Source organism: Euwallacea similis, chromosome 12 (genome assembly GCF_039881205.1).
Source record: "Euwallacea similis isolate ESF13 chromosome 12, ESF131.1, whole genome shotgun sequence".
Lineage (NCBI taxonomy): Eukaryota > Metazoa > Arthropoda > Insecta > Coleoptera > Curculionidae > Euwallacea > Euwallacea similis.
This window is the reverse complement of record NC_089620.1, coordinates 4343590-4367538: the sequence shown is the minus strand read 5'-3', so window position 1 is coordinate 4367538 and position 23949 is coordinate 4343590. Positions and strand designations below refer to the sequence as shown.

General features: G+C 35.8%; 2 protein-coding genes across 2 annotated transcripts; both read right to left on the bottom strand.

The window, feature by feature from the left end:
- Positions 1–3448: 3448 nt before the first annotated feature.
- Positions 3449–5763, bottom strand: LOC136412430 (lysine--tRNA ligase-like). Its single transcript, XM_066395490.1, has 2 exons — positions 4402–5763; positions 3449–3535 (listed from the first exon to the last, which is right to left on the bottom strand). The coding sequence occupies exons 1-2, from the start codon at positions 5761–5763 to the stop codon at positions 3449–3451; spliced, it is 1449 nt and encodes a 482-aa protein (XP_066251587.1).
- Positions 5764–23037: 17274 nt separating this feature from the next.
- Positions 23038–23646, bottom strand: LOC136412429 (uncharacterized). The gene has a single exon (XM_066395489.1). The coding sequence runs from the start codon at positions 23644–23646 to the stop codon at positions 23038–23040; it is 609 nt and encodes a 202-aa protein (XP_066251586.1).
- Between the last annotated feature and the right edge of the window lie 303 nt (positions 23647–23949).

Here is a 23949-nt window from a genome sequence, read left to right as displayed (position 1 = left end):
ATTAAAGAATCAAATTAAAATTGTATATTAAAGGAGTTTAAAAGTAATTACGCCCAATATGTGTGTTATACCTTCTTTATTCCCAAGTGGCAACAATACTTGCCTCATTTTAACACTTTCACTTTCTTCCTCTTCATTGATCGGGCATTTACTCTCTATTACAGTATCAAGTTTATCAATAACTGCATCTATTTTATATAGTCGCAAAAATGGTGCATCAATTGCATACTTATTATCAATGCGCGTCTTTTTCTCAAAACCATAGAATTCAACAGCCTTTTCTCCTGCATTTTCACAAATATAACCTTGATCCTTGACTTCAATGACAAAACAATGCTGCCATGATTCCATTATTTCTGCAGTGTCTATTTCATGCCTTTCTGGCCAATCTCTGTCTGATCCTTTTATGTCATTCCAGTGTTGAGTCACCACATTTGCTATTCTTTTTTCTTTGCCTACATAAATTTCCATTCCAATTTCCACATATAAAACACAGATATGAGGTAAATTTATCGTGAATATATTGATTTTTTCTTACCACAAGGTGCATGTCACTAGAAGTTCTGAGATCTAGAGAGTGGTATTGATTTTATTTCCATTACAACTTATTATTTATAGATAACCTCAATAAAAACGATGAAGCTAAACGAAATCAGAGAAAGATTTATAAAATTTTTTGTAAATAATGACCACGAGCAGGTTTCTTCTTCTCCTTTGATTCCAGAACATGACCCAACGCTCATGTTCACAAATGCTGGTATGGTGCAGTTTAAAAATATTTTTACTGGTGCTCAAAAAACTGAAATGAAACGTGCTGTCTCAAGTCAAAAGTGCCTAAGAGCAGGCGGTAAACACAATGATCTGGAAAATGTTGGCTATACAACTCGGCATCACACATTTTTTGAAATGCTAGGAAATTTTAGCTTCGGTGATTACTTTAAGGAAACTGCGATAGAATTTGCGTGGGAATTTATCACTAAAGAGTTATCTCTTGATAAAAACAGACTATCCATAACCGTCTACCATACTGATGATGAGGCGTACGAGATTTGGCGTAAGATAAGTGGCTTTTCAAGTGATAAAATCATAAGAATTACAACGGATGATAACTTTTGGAGTATGGGAAGCACTGGTCCGTGCGGTCCATGTTCTGAAATTTTTTATGACCATGGGAGTCCTAATTTACAAGAGGGCGATAGAATTGTTGAAATCTGGAATCTGGTATTCATGGAATTTAACAAAGATGAAGAAGGTAATTTACACAAATTGCCAAAAAAATGCATCGATACTGGAATGGGCCTTGAAAGAATAGCGGCTGTTATGCAAAACGTCCATGATAACTATGATATTGATCTATTTTCTGCTCTGATAAGTAAATCACAAGAGTACTGTGGAAGAACGGAAAATAAAATAGCGCATAAGATCATAGCAGATCATCTTCGCGCGGCTGCATTTCTCATCGCAGAAGGAGTGCTTCCTGGAAATGAGGGCAGGAATTACGTATTACGCAGATTAATTAGGAGAGCCACACGTTATATTCACCTGCTTGGATATAATGATTCCCTACTCCATCGTATTTTTCCAGTGTTGATAGATAGCACGAGTTCGGCTTATATGGGAGCTGAATTAGTCAGAGCTAAAAGCTTAATAGAAACGACGTTAAAATCAGAGGAAGAAAACTTTAAAGACACTTTGATGAAAGGTATCAATCTCCTGGAGAAATTCACTACAGATTTAAAATCGGGCGATACTTTGCCTGGAGAATCAGCGTTTAAGCTATATGACACCTACGGATTTCCTTTGGATATTACACTTGATATTTTAAAAGAGAAAAAAATAAATTTTGACCAGAAGGGTTTTGATGATGCAATGGGAGAACAAAAAGAGAGAGCACGTGCTAAATGGGCTGGATCTGGTGAAAAATCTGTTGAGCAAGTATGGTTTGATTTGATCAATAAATTTGGCAAAACAAAATTTGTTGGTTATGAGTTCAATGAAGTAAGTGATGCGAAAATACTAGCTATAGTTTCCTCCAAAAATGAAGTAATTGATTCTGCAAAGGAGGGAGAAAAGATAACCATTATACTTGATAAAACACCTTTTTATGGCGAGTCAGGTGGACAGGTGGGAGATACTGGCAGTCTGATCAAACCTGGTAGAAGTATTATTATAGTCGAGAATACCAATAAGGTTAATGACCTATATTTGCACAGATGCATAGTTAAATCTGGCTCAATGTGTAAAGGTGACACAGTTACAGCAAGCATAGATAAGGAAAGAAGGCAAACCTTAAGGAGAAATCATTCAGCTACACATCTTCTGCACTTTACACTCAGAAAAATTCTAGGTGATCATGTCACTCAAAAAGGTTCCCTAGTTGCACCGGATAAGTTACGATTTGACTTTAGTCATAACACTCAAGTTACTCAGGATCAGCTATTCTTAGTAGAAGATATGGTAAACTCTCTAATCAGAGAAAACCTTTCTACGTCTACAAAAATTCAGAGCATGAATCAGGCAATAGACGAAGGAGCTATGGCGTTATTCGGTGAAAAATATGGCAACCAAGTAAGAGTAGTGAAGATTGGAGATTCAAGGGAACTGTGTGGTGGCACACACGTTGAACATACTGGAGAAATTGGTTTGTTTAAGATAGTAACAGAGAGTTCTGTTGCTTTTGGAGTGAGGAGAATTGAAGCTTTAACTGGTCAGGAAGCAATCAATTATGTACGTGATAATGAAATTAACTTAAAAAAAGTTGCAGAATTCGTAAAAGCGCCAGTGAGTGAAATAACAAGCAGATTAAGTATTTTAAGTCAAGAACACAAAAAATCCGAAACCAAAATAAAAAACCTATATAAAAAGCTTGTGAGTGCAGAGAATATAAAAAGCACCGAAATAAATGGAATAAATTTTATAAGCCACACTTTCACTGATATTCCAGCAAATGTAATAAGAGAGTTTGTTTTGCAGCAACAAAAACCAAAAACGGTAATAGCTTTCACGGCAACAGAAAAAGATAAAACAGTCTTGATTATTAAAGTAAGTAAAGACTTAATCAATAAGATTAGCGCAAAAGAACTAATATCAATAGCAGTTGAAAAGAACTGTGGTGGAAATGCTGAACTTGCACAAACAGGCTGTGATAGCAATAAAATAGATGATGCCATTACAGCCATTTATAGCAAAATAACAGCTTCTAAGCACTCTACGTCATACCACCACGAACCGTCATACCGCCGCGGCGCTAACAAGCAGCGGGATACTTAACCATCGTCTACACCGTCATACCGCGATTCATTCGCGGTATCTCTTAGCATAGATCCCGCTAACAGGTAGCGGGATGACGGTTGTCAGGCTAGCTGTCATCCAAGTAGCTCGACTACTTGGATCTAGGAAAAAGAATGGTGTCATGAAAGTAGCTGACACTGATTCCTTTATGATGGTGTCATCCCAGTGCCCAGACACTGGGATCCAGAAGACTTAATTTCAACCAAGTGGCTGCATAATAAAGGCTGGATTCCAGTGCCAAGCACTGGAATGACAGCAATCCTACGTCATACTGTCACGGTATCTCTAGATCCCGCTAACAAGCAGCGGGATGACGGTTGTCAGGCCAGCGCCCCTATGATGTCATCCCAGTGTCAAGCTACTGGGATGACATCATAGGGGCGCTGGAATACATCACAGGGGCACTGGAATGACACCATTTTCGGTCTCTTAAATTGCTTTAGCCATAAACATTAAGAAATTTACCAAACGAAAAAAAAGGCAAAAGAAGCCCCATGGTTAACTAGTTATTTATATGTACTTCAAAATATTGGCGTTTTTTATTCTAAACGCTACGATTCAGCCGCTTTTAAATGCGACTAACCTAAATTATAAACGTTAAGAAATTTACTGAGTGGAAAAAAAGGCAAAGAAACCCTAGGGTAGCTAGCATTCAAATTCTCCCTTGTTCTATTTGACGTCTTTTGATGTCTTGAACGCTTTATAAGCGCGTTTCTGCTTGTATAGGTAGAAACCTAAAAGTTTTATAAAGACATGAGGTGCACATAGTGTAAAAAATTAAGCATGATTTACGCCAAATACAAAGTTCCCTTTGTCGTTTTAATCTGCAGATTGCGAAGATAAATAAATAGCTTCATCTTTATGATAAGAGCGCTGGCGGAGGGTGTCAAGGAATTCTTATTAAAACTAAAGAGCTCAAATGAAAGAAGGTAAACTTTAAAGTATACATTTAATAGCGCTTTCTATGAGAGAAATCGTATTATCCATTCCATAAAGCTTTATGAAAGATCCCATTCTTGGACCGGTTTTTTGGCCAAGTAACGTTTCATATAATAGCTGAAACCAGTCACGTAAGTTAGTGTAATCATATTTTTTTCCAATAGAAAATACCTGAGATTGAATTTCTTCAGCAGTAGCAGTTATAGATAGAGAATGTAAAGTGTCCTTCAAATCTAGTAACGCTTCTTTCTCTTTTTCATTTGGAGTTTTATATGATTTTGTTGGCTTGATAAAATCGTGATAATACTTTACTGCAAAGTCTGAAAGTCTATCAAGCATTTTATTATTTTCTGGTGTAACGTTCGGTGCATAAGAGGATATAAAACCCCATAGGATCTCTTTGTTTTCAGCATTACAAGCTGCTGCTAGGTTTAAAAGTAGTGAGAAATTTATGCCTGAAGTTTCTATACTGGGAACATTGCCCTGGTGAATGTGCCAAGCAGGATTATTTATATCCTTTTCTTTGTTCTCATGATAACGCTTTACAAATTCTAAATATTCATCAGTTGATTTTGGTATCACATCAAAATATAAACGTTTAGCTTTTTTAGGACTCTGAAAAATGTACAATGCTAAGCTCTCTGTTGGTGCGTAAGTTAGCCACTCTTCAATTGAAATGCCATTTCCTTTTGATTTTGATATTTTCTTTCCTTCTTTATCAAGGAAAAACTCGTAGCAAAACAGAAGTGGTGGCCTTTCTCCAAGTATTTCACATATTTGACTTGAAAGCACAGCAGATGGAGTTAAATCTTTTCCGTGAGCTTCGTAATTTACTCCAAATGCGGCCCACCTCATTCCCCAATCAGGTTTCCACTGCAATTTACATTTTCCTTTTGTCACCGAAATTTCTATTTTTCCCCCGTTTGGGTCTTCATATGTGATTGTTCCTTTATCTGTATTTGTTTCAATTACTGGAACTTGTAAAACTTGAGAAGTTTTTGGGCATATTGGCAAGAATGGACTATAAGTCTGCTGTCTTTCTTCCCGAAATGATGGAAGCATTACGTCCATCACTTTATCATAATTTTTCAGCAAGAGTAAAAGTTTTTCATCGTAAACGCCAGATTTATAACACTCTGTTGCACTCCTGAACTCGTATTCAAATTCAAACATATCAAGAAATTTACACAACAATGAATTCATATGATGACCATAACTCTGATGAGTGCCAAATGGATCAGGTATCATAGTTAGTGGTTTATTTAAGTGCTCTCTTAGCATCTCTTGATTTGGCACATTATCTGGTATTTTTCGCAAACCATCCATATCATCTGAAACTGCAATGATTTTGGTTTTTATACCAGGAGCTATTTTTTTTAATGCATTTACAATAACTGTAGTGCGGAAAACCTCTCCAAAGGTTCCTATGTGGGGTAAACCAGAGGGTCCATAACCAGTTTCAAATATTATTTCTTTTCTATTCGGAAATTCTTGCAATATTTTTTCTGCTTCTTGAAACGGCCAACTTGTCATTATCTGGATTAAATAATGTATCTTAACTTAAAGTGCTACTAGTTTCAATGGATTTTTAATATAATGATATAGTATTAGTTATTATTAGAAGGTTAAAGATATGTCCACAGGTAGTATACAAACAGATCAATTATTCAAAGGTCTTACAAGACCTGCAATGCTTTTTGGTGTGAGTTATATGTTTGCAATATTAAACGTCCTGACTTGCATGCTAATTTTCATTAATTCAAATGATTTGAGAGTGATTCTCTTAATGTTACCAGGTATACATGGACTTGGTTATATAGCTTCTGCAAAAGAACCGTTGTTTATTGAATTATTTATGGTAAAATTAGGGAAGTGCTCGAAATGTTTAAATCGTTTTTATCATGGAGCCAATTCTTATGATATTGCTTAATGTTGTGTGATGCTGAGGTTTGGGGCTGTTCAATCAAAGAATAAATCTACTCTGAGCAGGGAAGTTCACGCTGCTGAATTTATTCCTTATTCTTGCTATTGGAATAGCACAACCTTGATGACAAAAGAAAATTGGTTGGTTAAGGTTATAAAATTAAGTGGCTTTGCATTTGAAACCGCCGATGACGAGGATTTAGTAATACAAAATAATATCAGGAACCAGATGCTAAGAAGCATTTCATCTCCGGCATTTAGTTTGTATTTTCATACTATCAGACGTAAGAAAAATATTTTTTCTGATGAATTTGCAAATCAAGGTTTGCCGAATTTTTTCGCTAATCACGTAAATCTAAAATGGAGAGAAAAACACGCAACAAGGCAATCATTTATTAATGACCTATACATTACGATTATCCGTAGAGCGGACACAAAAGGAGTAGAATTTTTGTCACATCTACTAAAAAAATTCGGACATGTAACTTCAAAACATGCTTGGGAAAGTGATATACGTGCCACGTATGAAGATTTAGAGGAAACGACAAATCGTGTAGTGACAAGCCTTAGAAATTATTCGCCTAAAATTCTTGGAGTAAAAGAAACTCCAGATGGTTTGTTCTGCGAAATAATGGAGTTTCTATCTAGAATCGTAAATTGTGGATTCGTTACAAATACGCTTTTTCCGCTAAGAACTGAAATATCAAGGTACTTACCAGTACATAGGTTATTCTTTGGCCGTAAGATGATACAGGTTGTGACTCATAATGAGAGTAAATATGCTGGAATAGTTAGTATCAAAGAATATGGAAATCATACTTCTGCAGGAATGCTTGATTCGTTTTTACAACTTCCTTACGAGTTTATAATTACGCAATCTTTTCAATTTATAAACAGGCAAATGGCGATTGGAAAAATGCAGATACAGCAAAATCGAATGATACAGTCTGCAGATAAAGCTATTTCTCAAATAGCAGAAATTTCTCAAGCGCTTGATGACGCAATGAGTGGTAAGATTGCCTTTGGTCAACATCACCTGACTATTTTATGTATAGAAAAAAGTCCTAAATCATTGGATAACGCTCTGTCGTTGGTAGAATCAGAGCTTTCTAATTGCGGTGTTTACCCTATACGTGAGAGAGTTAACCTTGAACCAGCATTTTGGGCGCAAATTCCTGGTAATTTTGATTATATAGTGAGAAAAGCTACAATAAGTAGTCTTAATTTGGCTGGATTTGCATCTCAACATAATTATCCTACTGGCAATAAATTCAATAACCACTGGGGAGATGCTGTTACAGTTTTTGACACGACATCTGGTACTCCATTTTTTTTCAACTTTCATATAAGGGATGTTGGACACACTATGATAATTGGCCCAACTGGTGCTGGTAAAACTGTTTTAATGAATTTCCTGTGTGCCCAAGCGATGAAGTTTTCTCCAAGGATATTCTTTTTTGATAAAGATCGCGGTGCAGAGATTTTCTTAAGAGCACTTAGTGGTATCTATACTGTAATAGAACCAAGAACTAAAACAAATTTTAATCCTTTACAACTTGATGATACCTCTGATAATAGAACATTTTTAATGGAGTGGATAAAGTCTTTAATTTCGGTATATAATGATAAATTTACTTCAGAAGATATTGCACGAATTAATGATGCAATTGAAGGAAATTTTAAATTAAGAAAAGAAGACAGGTTCTTGAGAAACCTTGTACCGTTTTTAGGACTTGCAGGTCCTGATACTCTAGCTGGAGCAATATCTATGTGGCATAATAATGGTTCTCATGCTGCAATATTTGACAATAAAGAAGATTTACTAGATTTTTCACGAGCAAGAGTGTTTGGTTTTGAGATGGCTAGCTTGCTCAAAGATCCTGTTGCCCTTGGACCAGTATTGATTTATTTATTCCATAGAATTAGCATATCTCTTGATGGCACTCCATCTATTATCGTTCTTGATGAGGCATGGGCATTAATAGATAATTCAGTTTTTGCACCCAAGATAAAAGACTGGTTGAAGGTACTGAGAAAACTAAATGCTTTTGTAATTTTTGCTACTCAGAGTGTTGAGGATGCAAGTAAAAGTGCTATTAGCGATACGCTTGTACAACAAACAGCGACACAGATTTTTTTACCAAATCTGAAAGCTACTAGTGTCTATCGGGATGTTTTTATGTTAACTGAACGTGAATATATATTAATTAAACACACAGATCCAAGTACTAGATTCTTTTTGGTGAAACAAGGAGTCAATGCTGTGGTAGCTAGAATAGACTTAAAAGACTTAGATGATATAATCAACGTATTATCTGGACGTGCAGAAAGTGTCATACTGTTACATGATATATTAAAAGAAGTTGGAGATAACCCAAAAGTATGGTTGCCTATATTTTATCAGAAGGTAAAAAATGTTTAAGACTAAGCTGTCATTGCTATTAATTGCAATATTTTTACTAAATATAGATTTCTTACTCTCATATCCAGTGCTTGCAGATGGAGTAAGTGGTACTGACAAGACGGAATTTGTTAGTAGATTTAATTCTACTGGCAGCTTTAGCCGAGCTTCTAACCCTGATTGTGGAGCGTTTAAAACAGCTGCAGCACTTGCTGGAATAGCGATTGCTGTTGGTGCAATATTTACTGGCATTGTTTTGATCGTTTCTTCTGCTGGTTTATTTACTGTTCTTGTTGTCATTGGAATGATAGCTGCAATTGTTGGAGTCTGGAAAGCGATAGGAGGGCTTGTTGTTTGTGAACATAGTTTTGTTAAACACCCAGTTGCACGTGGTCATGATGGAAAGTATAAAGATTTCGGATTCTCAAAACCAGAATACTCAAAATATTCAGAGTGCATAAATAAGAATTACCAAAAGGAAGATGAATATTTTAAATGTTTTGATAAGGAAAATGGATCAATAGAAGTAGGTAAAAAAATAGAGAAGGGCATTTTAAACTCCATACCTGATCAAAATGCTGGTAGTTATTACTGGCCAAAAAACGGTGTGCAATACAGTGAATATATAGAAGTATGCCATAGAAATCCTTTAACGTTTGGTAATCTTTTTGGTGATATAGACTTTAATGTTAGAGAGAAAGATACTGGATATGTAGATGGGTCATGGTCACCAAGAGTTGATGGTAAGCTAGAGTGTAAAACGATCAAAGCTGGGGGTGAGCCTGCAACAATACATGGATCAACATTCAAAGCAGTGAAAAAAATGGGTAGATTATGTGTGGAGTTAGCCAGTGTTAGCATGCTTGGTATCGAAATGACTCCTTGGCCGCAAGGGGTTGATATGGGATGCACAGAATTGCCACCTGACCCACTTGCTCCTATGTGTGAAAAATCTGTGATGATATTCAAAAATAAAGATGGCACAGGGAAAGAAGAAGTTTCTATTGGTAGTGATAATGACTATAAAACTAATATAAGAAATAGGGAAAAAGAAGGAAAAATTTTTGTAGGTTACGACAATAAAGGCTGTTTTAGCTCGTATGTCTCTGAAGCTTGTTACAATCAGGCAGGGAGTAAATCATTAGCTCCTATTCCCGTAACTTCTATGATAGTGCAATGCATTAAGGAATCGTTAGATAATTTAGTTGCAGGTATTGATTCAAGTGGCAGCCCACTTAAGGATCAAAATGGACATAACAAGGGCAGTTTCTTGTCTGTAGCACAAAAGAGGTTGAAAAACGCTGTCACTGCTGTTTTGGTTTTAGCTTTAATACTGTTCTCTATAAAAGCCATGTCTGGTGGAGTGCGCAGCCCACAAGAAATGTACATGTTGATTATTAAATTCGCTTTAGTGATTTACTTCACAACAGGCAGTACCATGTCTCATTATTATGGAGAATTAACTCGTCTTTCAAATGGTTTGTCAGAAATAGTGCTGAAAGCTTCATCTGAAAGCAAAGGAATATGTAATTATGAAGCTAATGATTATAAATATAGTACAAGAAATTATAGCTACCTTGCTCCTTGGGATAGGCTTGATTGTAGGATTATATTCTATTTAGGAGCACCTTTAGAAGGGATTGGTGGCAAAATTGGTACTGGAGGTGTTGCAACGTTAGCAGTCTTGCTTGGTGCTGCCCCTGTCTTGTTAGTTGCAGGTTCGATAATCGGTATTATTTTCGCTGGTGGACAAATTTTAGTAGCTCTTGTCTGTATATTTATGGCCATTCTGATGATGATGGTTATTTTGTGGCTGTGCTATGTGTTTATTTTATCTCTAGTTGCTTTAAGTGTAATCATCATTTTATCACCTTTGTTCATTCCTATGGTTTTATTCCAACACACCAAAGGATATTTTGATGGCTGGGTAAGAGAATTAATCACCTATAGCTTATACCCGGTTATCCTTTTTGCGTTTTTGTCCTTTATGTTCATAGCGTGTGATAAAATTTATTTTAAAAATTTGAACTTTAAGTCGGACAAGGAATATGAGGATAAAATAAAAGCCTCGGGTGGTAGCAAAAAACAATGGTTTAAATTGAAAGATGGAGAATGTAATAACAATGAAACTACTCTAGCATGTATGATGCAAAACTATAGCTTTAAAAAGAGCAGCATACTTGGTCTATTCGACTTTACATACATGGAGTTTGGCAGCTCTCTCATCGGAGAATTATTAAAATTGTGTCTAGTGTTATTCCTCTTTTACCACTTTTTAAACATTCTGCCTAACATGGCTGCTGAACTTGCTGGTAACCATAGAGCAGCACTTGGCTCAGGTCAGACACCTGGACAAATGGTGGGCAAAGCTTTATCTGCTGCCAAAGCCGCTGCTGGAGGTGTTGGTCAAGCTGCTGCTGCGGCTGTCAAGAAGGCAAGAGGTACTGGTGGAGGAGGTGGAGATAGTGGTAAAGGTTCCAGCGAAAAGATTAACTAAGGTGGCGGTGATGCTAGTTAAGGTAAGTAACAGATGCTTAAACGTTTAAGTAACCAAAACTTGGGTAAGTTATGCATAAGTTTTGTGGTGCTTTTTTTATTGTCTGGATGCGGGGAGGATCACTGTATTAAGCCAGAGAATTTATCAGGTTTGCGTGAAAAACTAGATATAGTGTCAACAGAGCAGAAATGGGTTGATTCTGGTGTCTATATCTCAGGTAGAATAAGAGTAACAGAGATTGATATAGTGCCTAGTAAGGTTAATTTTTGTCCTAAGCAGTATGCAGATTTTGCAATTGGGCCTGGGAGAAATGACATTACATTACCATTTGCACTTGAAGCTGGTGATACGATAAGCTTTAGTGTTATTGGAAGTAAAGTGTGTAAAGATAAAGAGAGTGAGACAAAAATCAGGTATGTGAAAATTGATGAAAAGTGCAGCGAACAAGAAACCGAACATTTTGCACATGTTTTAAATCGAGAAGGATGTCAGGATGGAATATGTCCTAATAAATACATACGAAGCAATGAATACTGGCTGCATCAAAATGGAAAAGAATATCAGAGTTCAGATTTTTCAAAGTCAGATCAAGATGAAAAAAGAAAGGAGATTGAAAAGATTGTCAATTCTATAAAACAACAAGGAAAAGATATAGACTGCAGCTCGCTTTCAAGTAGTCAAGCAAGCAAGATAGATACATATATCTTAGATCTAGCCTGTAAATATGTATGCTTTGATGATCGTGGAAAAAAGCTTTGTTTGCCTAATCGTGTACAGAATGCTACAAAACGCAATCTGGATACATCCATTACAAGTGCTTTAAATTCTGTTAATAAAGAATCTGTTGGTGAGGCTATTAGTGACATTTTAGAGGATGCAAAAATAGAAATTGATGTTCGATACTTAAGTGTTTATATGAATGGTGAAAATTTTGAATATGCGCAAGAGGGTAATATATGTACTAGTTGTGACCATCAGATAAGTAAAAACCATGCAATAGGCTCAGAGTTAATTTTTACGTTAGGTGATGATGCTGGCAAGGGCGGTTATAACATTAGGATAACAAAGAACCACAGTCTGGAGAATAGCTTGTATATAAGCGTCTCTGATAAACTCCCTGAGCATGAGCCTGGCGAAACTCAGGGAGATATACTCGTAGATATTAGCAAAGTTCGTGATGTTCAAGATATGGAAAGCTTAAAAGAAAAGTTAAAAGACAAAACAGGCACCATATATTACGGAATAAGAGACCATGGCTGCGATTACAAAAATGAAGGTCAGTTTAGCATTAACCTCACAACTAAAGAGCCACCTACAAAAACTTTTAGTGCAATATATAATTTTTTTGATGAGAAAGTGAAAACTGCATTTTTTGGCTCTAGCTACAAAGACCCTAACGCAATTCACGCTGATACTAGTCCTGTAAAGTCTCTTTACGAAAGTTTTATAAAATCAAGCAGAACAAACACCATTAGATCTACGATAATATCGCTGTTAGTATTATACATAACCTTATATACCCTTTACTACTTTTTTGGTTTAACTCATATTTCTATATATGAGTTTTTAATTATGTGCGTAAAGATAGGAATCATCGTCCAGTTGTTGCAGGATAATAGCTGGAACTTTTTTTATAACAATGCATTCTCTATGCTTATTAACACTCCAAAACAACTAATAGAAATAGCAAATTTTAGAGGTACGACATCAAATGTTTTTGAATTCCTTGATTTGCCGCTCAATAGGTTCTTGTCATCGCATTCAGTATTGTTAATAGTATCTCTTATATTTTCTGGCCCTTTAGGCATTGTATCTTTTTGCTTGGTGATCTGGGGTTTAATCACAGTGAGCTTATCTATTTTCAATGCCTTATTTTCTTTTATTACATCTATAGCAATAGTTGCGTTATTACTTTCTTTAGCACCTATTTTTATTATTTGTCTTTTATTTGCGTATACTAGGCAGATGTTTCACAACTGGGTTAAAAATTTAGCAAGATTTGCGATTCATCCAGTAGTGCTTTTAATTTTTATATCACTGATAAGCCAGGTTATGGATTATATTGTGTATTCAGTATTTGATTTTGAAGTCTGCTCTACGTGTATACTTAGTATTAACCTAAAGATTTTTAACCCTTGTATCTTCTATGGTTATGCTTCCAAATATACACCTAATATTACCGCTATGATGGCTTTTGTTATTTTGGGACACGCTATGAAAGCTTTAGTTGAAGCTTCTTCGACAATATCTGACTCGTTGTTTGGTGTTTATGTAGCAAACGAACCTGGAAGACAGTATCAACAAAGCTTAATGGGAACAGTAGGGTTAGATAAGGAAAGCGTTCAAAACAGAGAAAGAGGAGGTGTTTCTCAACAGTCAGGTACGTCAAGCCGAAGACCTCAAATACCGCAGCAAAGGACTGAGCAAGCAGCTCAAGGGCCTAGAGGAGGCCCATTATGATAAGTAAAAGATCACTATTATTGATACTGTGTCTTGCAATCACTGGTTGTAACATGGATTGTGTCGAACCTGGGTTGCAGAGCAGAAACACCAGCGTTAATGTGGATGTTCCAGTTCATAAAGCCGATAAAATTCATTGGGTTGATTCTGGTCAGGTAATTAGTCAGGGTGAGAAAATCAAATTCACCCTCGATGGATCAGTAAATTTTTGCCCTCTTAAAGAAGACAAAAATCCAAGGGAAGTACTTGTGCCTGCTGTATTTTGTACTGATGGCTCAGAACCAAATTATAGTAAAGCTGCAAATATTAACGATGTGCCTAATAATTATGGCGTTGAGGAAAAAGGCGTAAATGAAAACGAATTGTGCGGTGGTAAAGGATTTGGCAGCAATAGACGTTATGTGGATACTGGAATTAAAGTAAATCCTGGTGATAAGTTAAGCTTCAGCTTAGTTCCCAGAAAAATAACAATTGATTATGACAATCCAGGAGGGAAAGGTATCAGCTTTGATGACAATTGTTATAGAGCTGAAGAAGGAGGTGAAAAAGTGTCAGCAAGTGAAATATTGAATGTTAGCAAGCAAGAGGGAGAGGAATTTTTTTGTGAGGGCAAGGATGGAAAGAGAAATAAAATAAAATTTTTACCTCTTGATAAAACAAAAGCAAAGGAAAGCAAAGTGCTAGTTGGCAATGGGTACACTCCATATGATAATAAGGTACATTTTAATAAAGGTTATGTTAAAAACAACGAACCATGGATACATGGCTCGCTGTTCGATTTACGCCGAGCTAAAATAGGATTGAATGAGTTATGTGATGGAAAAAACTGTAGTTTGGATGAGAAAAAAAAGTACAGTTCTTATGAGCTTAATTGTTACTATCAGAATATATGCTATACTAGAAAAGGTATATGGAGCTATGATTCAGGTCAAGCAGGAGAACGGAACTGTGTCTCTTCTATAAGATACGATAAGTATGATAAAAAAAATAAAGAAAACAAAAGAGAAAATAAATGTGACATGTACTCTCACCTCAAAGAGGTTGAAGACAAACTTAAGAAGATTGAAGAAAACACAGGGAGTAACATTGATCTTATATTAAACACTAAAGATGATGACTCTTGGGCTGAAGCGCTTGTTGCAAAAATTGGCAAGCCTGATGATCAAGATACTGCTAAAGGCATTCAATGTCTTCCAAAGAAAGAGGGTGCAAAAGGGGATAATATGTGTTCGCAAATTGGCGGTAACAATAAATTCGAGGATTTTTCTCTGGAATTGAACAATGATTATCCAGTAAATGACGAGGTAACGCCCGGTAGTAGTGTGATGCTCGCTATCGCAGATTATGGTCATTATTACTATAATAGAGGAGGGTACCATGTTAAAGTGACTAGATCATGTGAATATATTAATGGCGAAAAATTATATGTATATTTAGGTGATGAGCCACCTAAAGATTTGCATGGTGTGGGAACTAATGATTTTAAAGTGGTAGGAGTGAGAGAAAGAGTAAACGGAAAAGATGAGTACACCATATTAGATGTAATAAGCGGAGAACACTTTCAGAACGAAGAATCTAAGAAGATATATTTCGGCATCAATGTAAGCAACGTAGAGAGAGATGACATTACAGATAAAAATGGCAAATATTATGAAAATAATAAGTACACAGTAACTTTATTTGTTAAAAGAAAAATTAATGATTTCATTTCATCGAATGTAAACGGGGTATTTAAACTTATAAAAGAAGAAGTAATTGGGGACAGCGTTAAAGATTCATACAAAGGATATGCAAGAGGTCTTCTTCAAGGGGTAAGAGCTTTGCTTACTCTATACGTTATATTTACTGTCGTTGGCTATATGCTTGGAACAATACAGCTAAGTAAATTTGATTTCATTGTAAGAATGTTCAAGATAGCATTTATAGCTTTTGCCTTTAGCGATAGAAGCTGGGAACTTTTTGGTACAACTTTATCCAGACTTTTTATAGATGGTAGCACTTATTTAGTTGATAGCTTTTCTGGCTATATAGGGGAAGGGGGGAGAAAATTTGCATTCTTAGACTTGACAGCAGGAGTATTATTCACAGCAGAAACTTGGTTAAAGTTTTTATCATTGATGCTCTCTGGTCCTTTTGGCTTTATTGCATTTTTGGCAATACTCTACGCTACTTTTATGTTCTTAAAATGCATTATTAGCGCTACGTTTAAATATGTAATATCTACTGTTTTAGTAGCGTTTTTATTGTCGTTAACACCTTTGTTTATTGTATTTATTCTATTCCAACAGACTAAATCCTTGTTTGATAACTGGATAAAAACGCTGGCTCACGTTGCAGTACAACCAGTTATTTTATTTTCATCTTTATCTCTTTTAAATCAGTTGATGTATTCAGTTCTATACAATCTCACAAATTTTTCTGCATGCTATCAATGTTTAATTAGCGTAAATTTCTTATCGTATGATCTATGCCTGGTGAAATCAATACTGCCTCTTGGATACAGTCCTGGCACTAATGTTGATGTTGCATTAAGTACCGGAGAAAGAGCTGGTGGGCACTTTGCAGCATTACCTATAGACCTAATCCAGGCGTTTATATACCTCATTATTGCCGGTGCAATGGAAGCTTTTGTTTCTATATCGGAAGCTATGGCACAAGCACTATTCAGCTCTGGTTTTGGGGTTGCTGGCAGTGTTGGTCAAGTTGCTAAGAGCGCATCGCAAGCTATGCTGTCCACCGTTGGCCTTGATGATAAGACCCAAGGTATTATACAGAACATTAGGCAACAAGTGGGTAAAGATCGGACGGAAGTTGACGTGAAGGATAATTCCATGAGCCCTAAATCTGAAATACCAGAACAATCAGGTAAGCAAGAAGGTCCTGATAAAAAGGAGAGGGGGAGCTCTAAACCTGAAGCACCAAAACAATCAGGTCAGCAAAAAAATCCTGATGAAACAATAAGAAGTGATCCTAGTGATAAAGCTAAAAACAAGGAAGGAAATGGAGAGAAGTAAGATATGAATGATGTTATGGAGTAACTAATTAAAAAGATATTTTAAGTAAAGTTTTAGAAATTTATTTCTATATTTGGAAAAAGTTTAGATATGCAATCACGCTTAGGCAAATGTTGGTTTAGGGTATTACTTCTTGCAGCTTATATGCTGATCACAGGTTGTAGTAAGAATGATATGCCTTTTCCAAGGTGCATATCTGCTGACTATTTTGGTCCTAAACCTATTGCAGTAAGCGCTCATTTTTCAAGCGACCACGATGCGTTTATTCCAGGAGATGGAGAAGTTATTGATCCTGAAACTGGCGAAATTAATTATGGTTTTCACCATAACCAAGTGGTGAAGTGGGAGGATACCGGACTCGAAACCAATGGAGATAGTTTAAAAGTGCGAGTTAATGGTGCATGGACATCTTGGAGTAATAATAACAAGAAGGAATCTAAAAAAGGCAGTTATACCTTACAAAGCTTGGAGCAGTTAAAATATGCAACTAAATTTGAAGGTAAACAAAGTGATAATAGTTTACCTAATTTTCACTTAGTTTGTAATGATTATAAACCTAGCATACAAAAATTTTCAAGTAAGTCTGATACAAGTTGCACTGTAAATTGCAAGTGCATTAATGAAGATGATAGCGCAAATACAGTATCACGTGGTGCTCCATGTTGGTTTACCAATGGTCATGGTGCTTATCTTTTGTTTCAAACGGGGAAAGATGATCCTAACGAAAATCTAAAGTTAATGCGCGATCCTCAATATCCTACTGTACATCTAGGTTATAACTCCACAGCAGAGGGCGACAATGGATTTTTTACTTTAGACAGAGATAACACTAAATTAAAGGACAGAAATTGTAATGAGTTGAAGTTAAAAAAGGGATGGAAAATATATGTAAAAATATTAGATAGATATTACTTAGATAATGTAGGTGGCTACTCTTTTGAGTTCTTAAGTGGAGTGCAGCAGCCAAGTAGTTTTGGGTTTTTTGATTACATTTATAACTATCTAAAATGTGTATTATTGATTAACGAAAATTGCAAAGAACATTTTAATAGCAATGATCCTGCAGTTGCACAAGCTATGTTCGAAAATATAGCTGAAAAAAGTACGAGCTTTCACAATTTTGTTCTTTCCTTGCTTGTTCTATTTGTAATGATTTCATCGCTTCTTTATCTTTTTGGCATGATACGAGAAACTAAGCATGATATGCTCATCAGAATGATGAAAATCACTCTAGTAATAGTGCTTATATCTCCTGGAAGTTTTAGATTTTTCTATGATCATTTTCTTGTTTTATTCGTTAAAGGTCTTGAACACTTGATAAGTGTAATTACTAACTTTGCTCCCAACATGAACACCGGAAGTATTGCTCAAGGAGATGAAGCTAAGTTGTTTAGCTTCATGGAGGACATGTTCAATAAATTTTTTGCTTATTCTGTTTGGAAAAAGTTTGCAGCGTTTTTACATTACCAAATGTGGGCAAGCCTTCTTATGATACCGGCAATTTTCATAGGGATTGTGCTATACTTCTTGTTGTGCTTATATGCTTACATAATATTTCTCTCTGGCTTTATGGGTATAGCTTTTCTTATAGCTATCATGCCACTGTTCCTGATCTCTATTTTATTTTCACCGCTGAAAAGTCTATTTGAAGGTTGGATAAAATTCTGCATCAGCTTTTGTTTACAGTCGATTATGATATTTACCCTGCTGTCATTGCTGGCTGCTATTATAATGAACACCTTTTATAGACAACTAGGTTTTACTGTATGCTACAATAAATGGTTCGAGGTAAAGTTATGTGCTCCAAAATGGGTATTTGGCGGTTTTTGTATCGTTGATAAGCAGTACTTTGGTTGGACCCCAGGGCAAATTTTTGTACCTTACACTCTTGGAGAAGCTTCTTCTCTTAACATAGATAAAAGTATAGAAGGTATAGAAAAGATAAGCAGAGAAGGTGGTACAATAAAATTTACTGGAGGTGCTGGATATATCCCGCTTCCACCGGATTACCCTAAAGATAAAAATGGTGAACATATAAAAGGGTTTCGTTATATAGATTATCCTTTCTTTAATCCAATGCCTGGAACTAAAGGTAATCCAGCAGACCACTATATTGCAGAAAGTGATATGGTAGTTAGTAATGGCTGCAGTGCAAAAGATCTAGTACGCTTAACAAATAGTTTATCCCATGCATCAGAGAGGGCTGACATTATATTACTGATCAACAATATAGAGAAAAGGATAGGTGATGTTAGTGAAATAATAAAACGCTACTGTCAAGATATAAATAAATGCAATAGTTATAGGGAAATAATTAATGAAATAAGATCTTTAGTGCGGAGTGCGGTAGAAAAACAAGGTTGTAGAATACTGAAACTTCATGATTTATATAAGGATCCCAACAGTGAATACTGTCAGAAATGTAAAGATTGTGAGGATTGCAAAAATTATCAAGAAAATAGCGATTACCAAAGGGTACAAGACATACAGAGAGGTTATTTAATCAATGCAGGAGAGATCTTTGTACTATTCTTGCTTTCATTTTTAATGTTCTCCTTACGCGAGTTCGTACAACAGATGGGCTCAAGTATAGCTGGTGGTGGATTCAGCGTTTACAATATATCTAGAATGTATGAAGCATCGCCTTTGGTTGGCATAATGGAAGGATTAAAACGGCATTATTGGCAAGACGCAATTGGTGGAAAACTAGAATCTTTAGGTAATTGGGCTACTCATTTACCGGATAGATTAGCTGGAGGTACAGCTAATTTGCTGGGGAGGATACCAAGAGTTGGAGGAGTGCTGAAATACGCTATTGATGTGCCACGTAAATTTGTAGATGCTACTATTGAAGCAACAAAGTTTGCAACATCGCCTGAAAATGATGTTGATAAGCTCGAGGAAAAAATTTACAGGGCATTTGGAGTTGATAAGGAAGATATTACGCACAGAAGAATTGGTAAATATTTAGAATATTACAAAGGATATGTAGGATCACATTTGGGCTATACAATAGAAGATGCTATGAAGTTTACTTGGGAGCATGGTCTTGATTCTATAGGAAAGCATGGCTATGATCATAACCTACTCTATAGAGCAAAAGAATATAGGCGAGATTTCTTAGAGAAGCTTCATGATTACACTATCGGCCGTAAGAGAGAACCAGAAAAAGACAATCCTGATCAATCAAATAAGGTAGAACGAGAGTTAGGCACGGAACTAGTAAGAGATAACCATGATCAGCCACTAGAAGAAGGCGACCCTCTTCGACTACGAGGGGGAGGTCAGCCAGATAAGGTAGTACGAGAACTAAGCACAGAACAAGAAGACAAGCCTAATCAACTACAGCATGATCAGCCAACAGAAGAAGATAAGCCTGATCAATCAAATGAAGTGACACGAAATTTAGGCACGGAACCAAAAGGTTCAGATGAAATTGATGATTTTGGATCTGCTTTTGAAGGTATGGAAAAACGTGCTGAAAGAGAAGGCAGAAGAAATCAAGATAAAGTTTACAACCTCTCACCACTTTTTGAAATGAACACTCCAGAAGCTGTAGAAAAACGTGCTGAAAGAGCTAGAAAAAAAGAAGAAAGAGATCGAAAAGACGAAGTTTATAATCTTAAGCCTTTATTTAAAGAACCAAAAAATCCAGAAGAGTACGTTAAGGCACTTTTTGAAATGAATACCCAGGAAGCTATAAAAAAACGTGCTGAAAGAGAGGAAAAAAGAAATCGAGAAGACAGTAAAAGGAAATTACCGGAACCAATGAGGAAACCAGATGCAAAAGGAGATGAGAAGAGGATTGAAGATGAAGACTAATAAAAATTTCAAGGACCTTGATTATTATAAATTGCAGCAAGACAAAGATGGCAACATAAAGTTAAATGACTACGACGACATTTTAAATGCGCGTAGGGCAAGGGTAGACTTGTTGCGGGATAACACATCACTTGACAAGGATGTCAATTTTGCTAAATTGAATAAAGCTTTGAGTGAGAAATTTGTAGATAATCATGGTTTATTGTCTGAATTTGATAAGGAAGACAAAGAGATTGCACAAGAAAGGCTTAAGATGTCTAATATTTTAGACAATCTTGATAATCTTGCAAACATTAAAAGTGAAGAGCTATTAGAGGTTAGTTTATTGCTATCAGACCTTAGCTTCATAGAGAGAAATGTTGTACTAAATACCGATCAGAATTCTGATCTTACAGAGTTTAAAAGTCTATTTATCGAAAAAAAGGCATCTGGTAAAGAGTATAGTGAAGAAGAATGTAGAGGCTTTCTTGATAATATAGATAAAATCAATACTATAATTAAGTTAGAGTTAGAAAGCAGAATTGAAGGGCTAAATCATGATGAAAAAAATGATCATGATGATTTACAAGATGAGATTGGTCAAGCAATTAATGCAGCAGGCAAATCAGAAAAAGATAACTGGTGAGTCTTGTGTTTGTGTTTTTCTTACAAGCGACTCGATAGCTTCTCTCTATTAAACTGCTAAAGCCATATTGACATTAATCATATAGTATAAATAATTAATTATTTTGGAGCTTATTTAATATGCTACGCATCATTGCAGGCAAATATCGCGGAAGAAAAATAACTACAGGTAAGCATTTAGCTGCACGGCCAACTATGAGTATTGTCCGAGAAGCAATATTTAATATGCTTTCCTCAAGAAAACCTATTTATAACTTGAATGTACTTGATTTATTCTGTGGTAGTGGTTCTTTTTCATTTGAAGCGCTTTCTCGCGGCGCTAAACATGCATTCATGGTGGATTCAGATTATTACAATTTGCAACTGCCTAAAAAAACAGCAGAAGATTTTGGAATTACGAACAATGTCACGCTAATTTGTTGTAGTGCTAACAAATTGCCACAACCTATTTCAAAGTGCGATGTAGTTTTTATAGACCCACCTTACAATAGCAATCTAGTTGAATCAACGTTGAATGGACTAGCTCACTCAGGCTGGTTAAGTGATGATGCATTGATAATTCTAGAGATTAGGAAAAACGAAGGTTTTGAGTGCAATAAAAACTTTAGTATAATCTTGGAACGCACCTACGGTATAGCGAGAATAATTTTTCTTTTTCTATTAACTTGAACTTGCATATACTTTTCATTGATGAGTTCCAGTTCTATTGGGAGTGTTAAATAAACTGTGTCAAACCGAAAAACAAAGTAATAATTGATATAAAAAAATGGAGGTTTGACATGAGTCAAAAAATAGCAAATAGAACTAACGGATTGGTAGATTACAAAGAACTAGAATCAAATATTTTATCATCTATCAGAGAAGGTAAACCGCTAACAGGAAGGGGTGGAGCATTAACACCATTGATAAAAAGGCTGTTGGAGGCAAGCTTGGAAGGTGAAATAGAAAATCACTTATCAAATGAAGATGAAGAAATGCGAAGACTTTGCGCACAAGTGCAGGGTCGTTTGAGCTTTTAACGCCAAGAGATAGAGAAGGAAGTTTTGAACCGCAAATAGTCAGAAAAAGACAAACAAGCCTACATCCAGAGCTTGAAGCAAAGGTATTAAGTACATTTGCCAGTGGTATGGGCTATAGAGATATAGCGTCACATGTCGAGGAAATTTATGATCACAAAATATCGGCAGCAGAGATATCCAGCATTACTGATAAACTGCTACCAGTAATCAATGAATGGCGCAACCGTCCGCTGCAAGCGATTTATCCAATAGTTTTTATGGATGGAATGTTCTTTAAAGTGAAAGAAGATGGACGTTGTGTAAGTAAATGTATGTACAATATATTAGGTATAGACCAGAATGGCAGAAAAGAAGTTTTGGGCTTTTATTTAGCTGAAAGCGAAGGAGTTAACTTCTGGTTAGGGGTGCTAAATGACCTCAAAGAAAGAGGGGTAGAAGATGTTCTAATTGCATGTGTTGATGGTCTAAAAAGCTTTCCTACAGCAATAAACAGCGTATTTCCTAACGCAGAGGTACAGCTATGTATCGTGCATCAAATAAGGAATTTACTAAAATATGTATCGAGCAAAGATGTAAAAGTTTTCATGAATGATTTGAAAAAAATATATCGTGCTACAAGTAGAGAAATTGCTGAGAATTACTTACTTGAGCTGGAAGAAAAATGGGGAGAAAAGTATCCATTGGTTGTAAAATCGTGGCAGAACAATTGGGAAAATTTGTCTGGTTATTTCAAGTATTCTGGCCCTGTTAGAAGCCTAATTTATACTACCAACCCAATTGAGGGGTTGCATAGACAGATCAGAAAATTCACTAAAACTAAGGGTTCATTTACCAGCACAAATGCCTTGTATAAACAGGTATATTGTGCTATAAAGAAAGCAGAGGAAAAATGGACTATGCCTGTACATGACTGGGCGTTAACCATCTCTCAGCTTGATATTTTCTTTCCTGGTAGATTGAAAATTGAGTTGAATTAAAAATGCGGTTTGACACAGTTTATTTAACACTCCCTGCAGCATTATTTCGTGTAACCGTTTGCGGGTCCACTTAATTCTGCAATTCTTTGATCTCACTCATGGAGAGGCCAGTAAACTTAACAATAGTGGTGACATCAACATTATTAGCAAGCATTGTTTTTGCAACTTCAATTTTTCCTTCCTTTTTAGCATCATCAAGTTTTTGTTCAAGAACAGCCCGTTCATCACGAATACGTTTTATTTCCTGTTCGTAGGCAATAAATTCTTTCTCTGACCAGTTGAATCTATTTAGTTCTTCATATGCCTTTTTAATTATTACATCACTACCTATTATCTTTTCCAATTCTTCTTCGCTAGTTTCATCTGCATATTTAAAATAATAGATCCATTTTTCAACTATACTTTCCAATTGGTCTTCTTTAGTTTTAGGAAATTTTGGTAACTCAATAAATGTAAAATAGAAATCTTTTAGATCATGCTCATTAGTGTCTTCATCTCGAATAGTATGCTTTGATTTGTACTCAGATTTATTAGGAAAGAGAATACAATCAGCAATAGCTATAAAAATGATTTCTTTAAGATCCTGATATTGATCACCTTTATCATCTTGCCTTGAATAAGCTTTAGCAGCGTAATATTGAGCGCGTTTTTCAAAGCCTTTAGTTTTGGCAACTTGCATTTCGACTATTACTTGCACCCCATTTTCATCCCTGCAAAGAACTGACCTTACCCAGAAAAAGTGGAGAGAAAGAAAAGAGTTTTTTTGGGTAAAATAAAATTTTGGAGGATTAGAAATGGTAAGAGAATATACAGCAGAATTCAAATTGGAAGCTGTTAAACTGGCAAATGAACAAAGAAAGGCAGGTCAAACAATTACAAAAACAGCAAAGGATTTAGGAATAAAGGGTGGTTTATTAGGAAAATGGATAAAGAAACACAACGAAAAAAAGTCGGCAGCAGAAGCATTTCCAGGTAGAGGTAA

Coding starts and splice junctions, on each gene's coding strand:
- LOC136412430 (XM_066395490.1), bottom strand. CDS start 5,763: ATGACAAGTTGGCCGTTTCAAGAAGCAGAAAAAATATTGCAAGAATTT. Junction 3,536..4,401: donor CTGAAGAAATTCAATCTCAG/GTATTTTCTATT, acceptor CTGTCATTCCAG/TGCTTGGCACTGGAATCCAG.
- LOC136412429 (XM_066395489.1), bottom strand. CDS start 23,646: ATGCAAGTTGCCAAAACTAAAGGCTTTGAAAAACGCGCTCAATATTAC.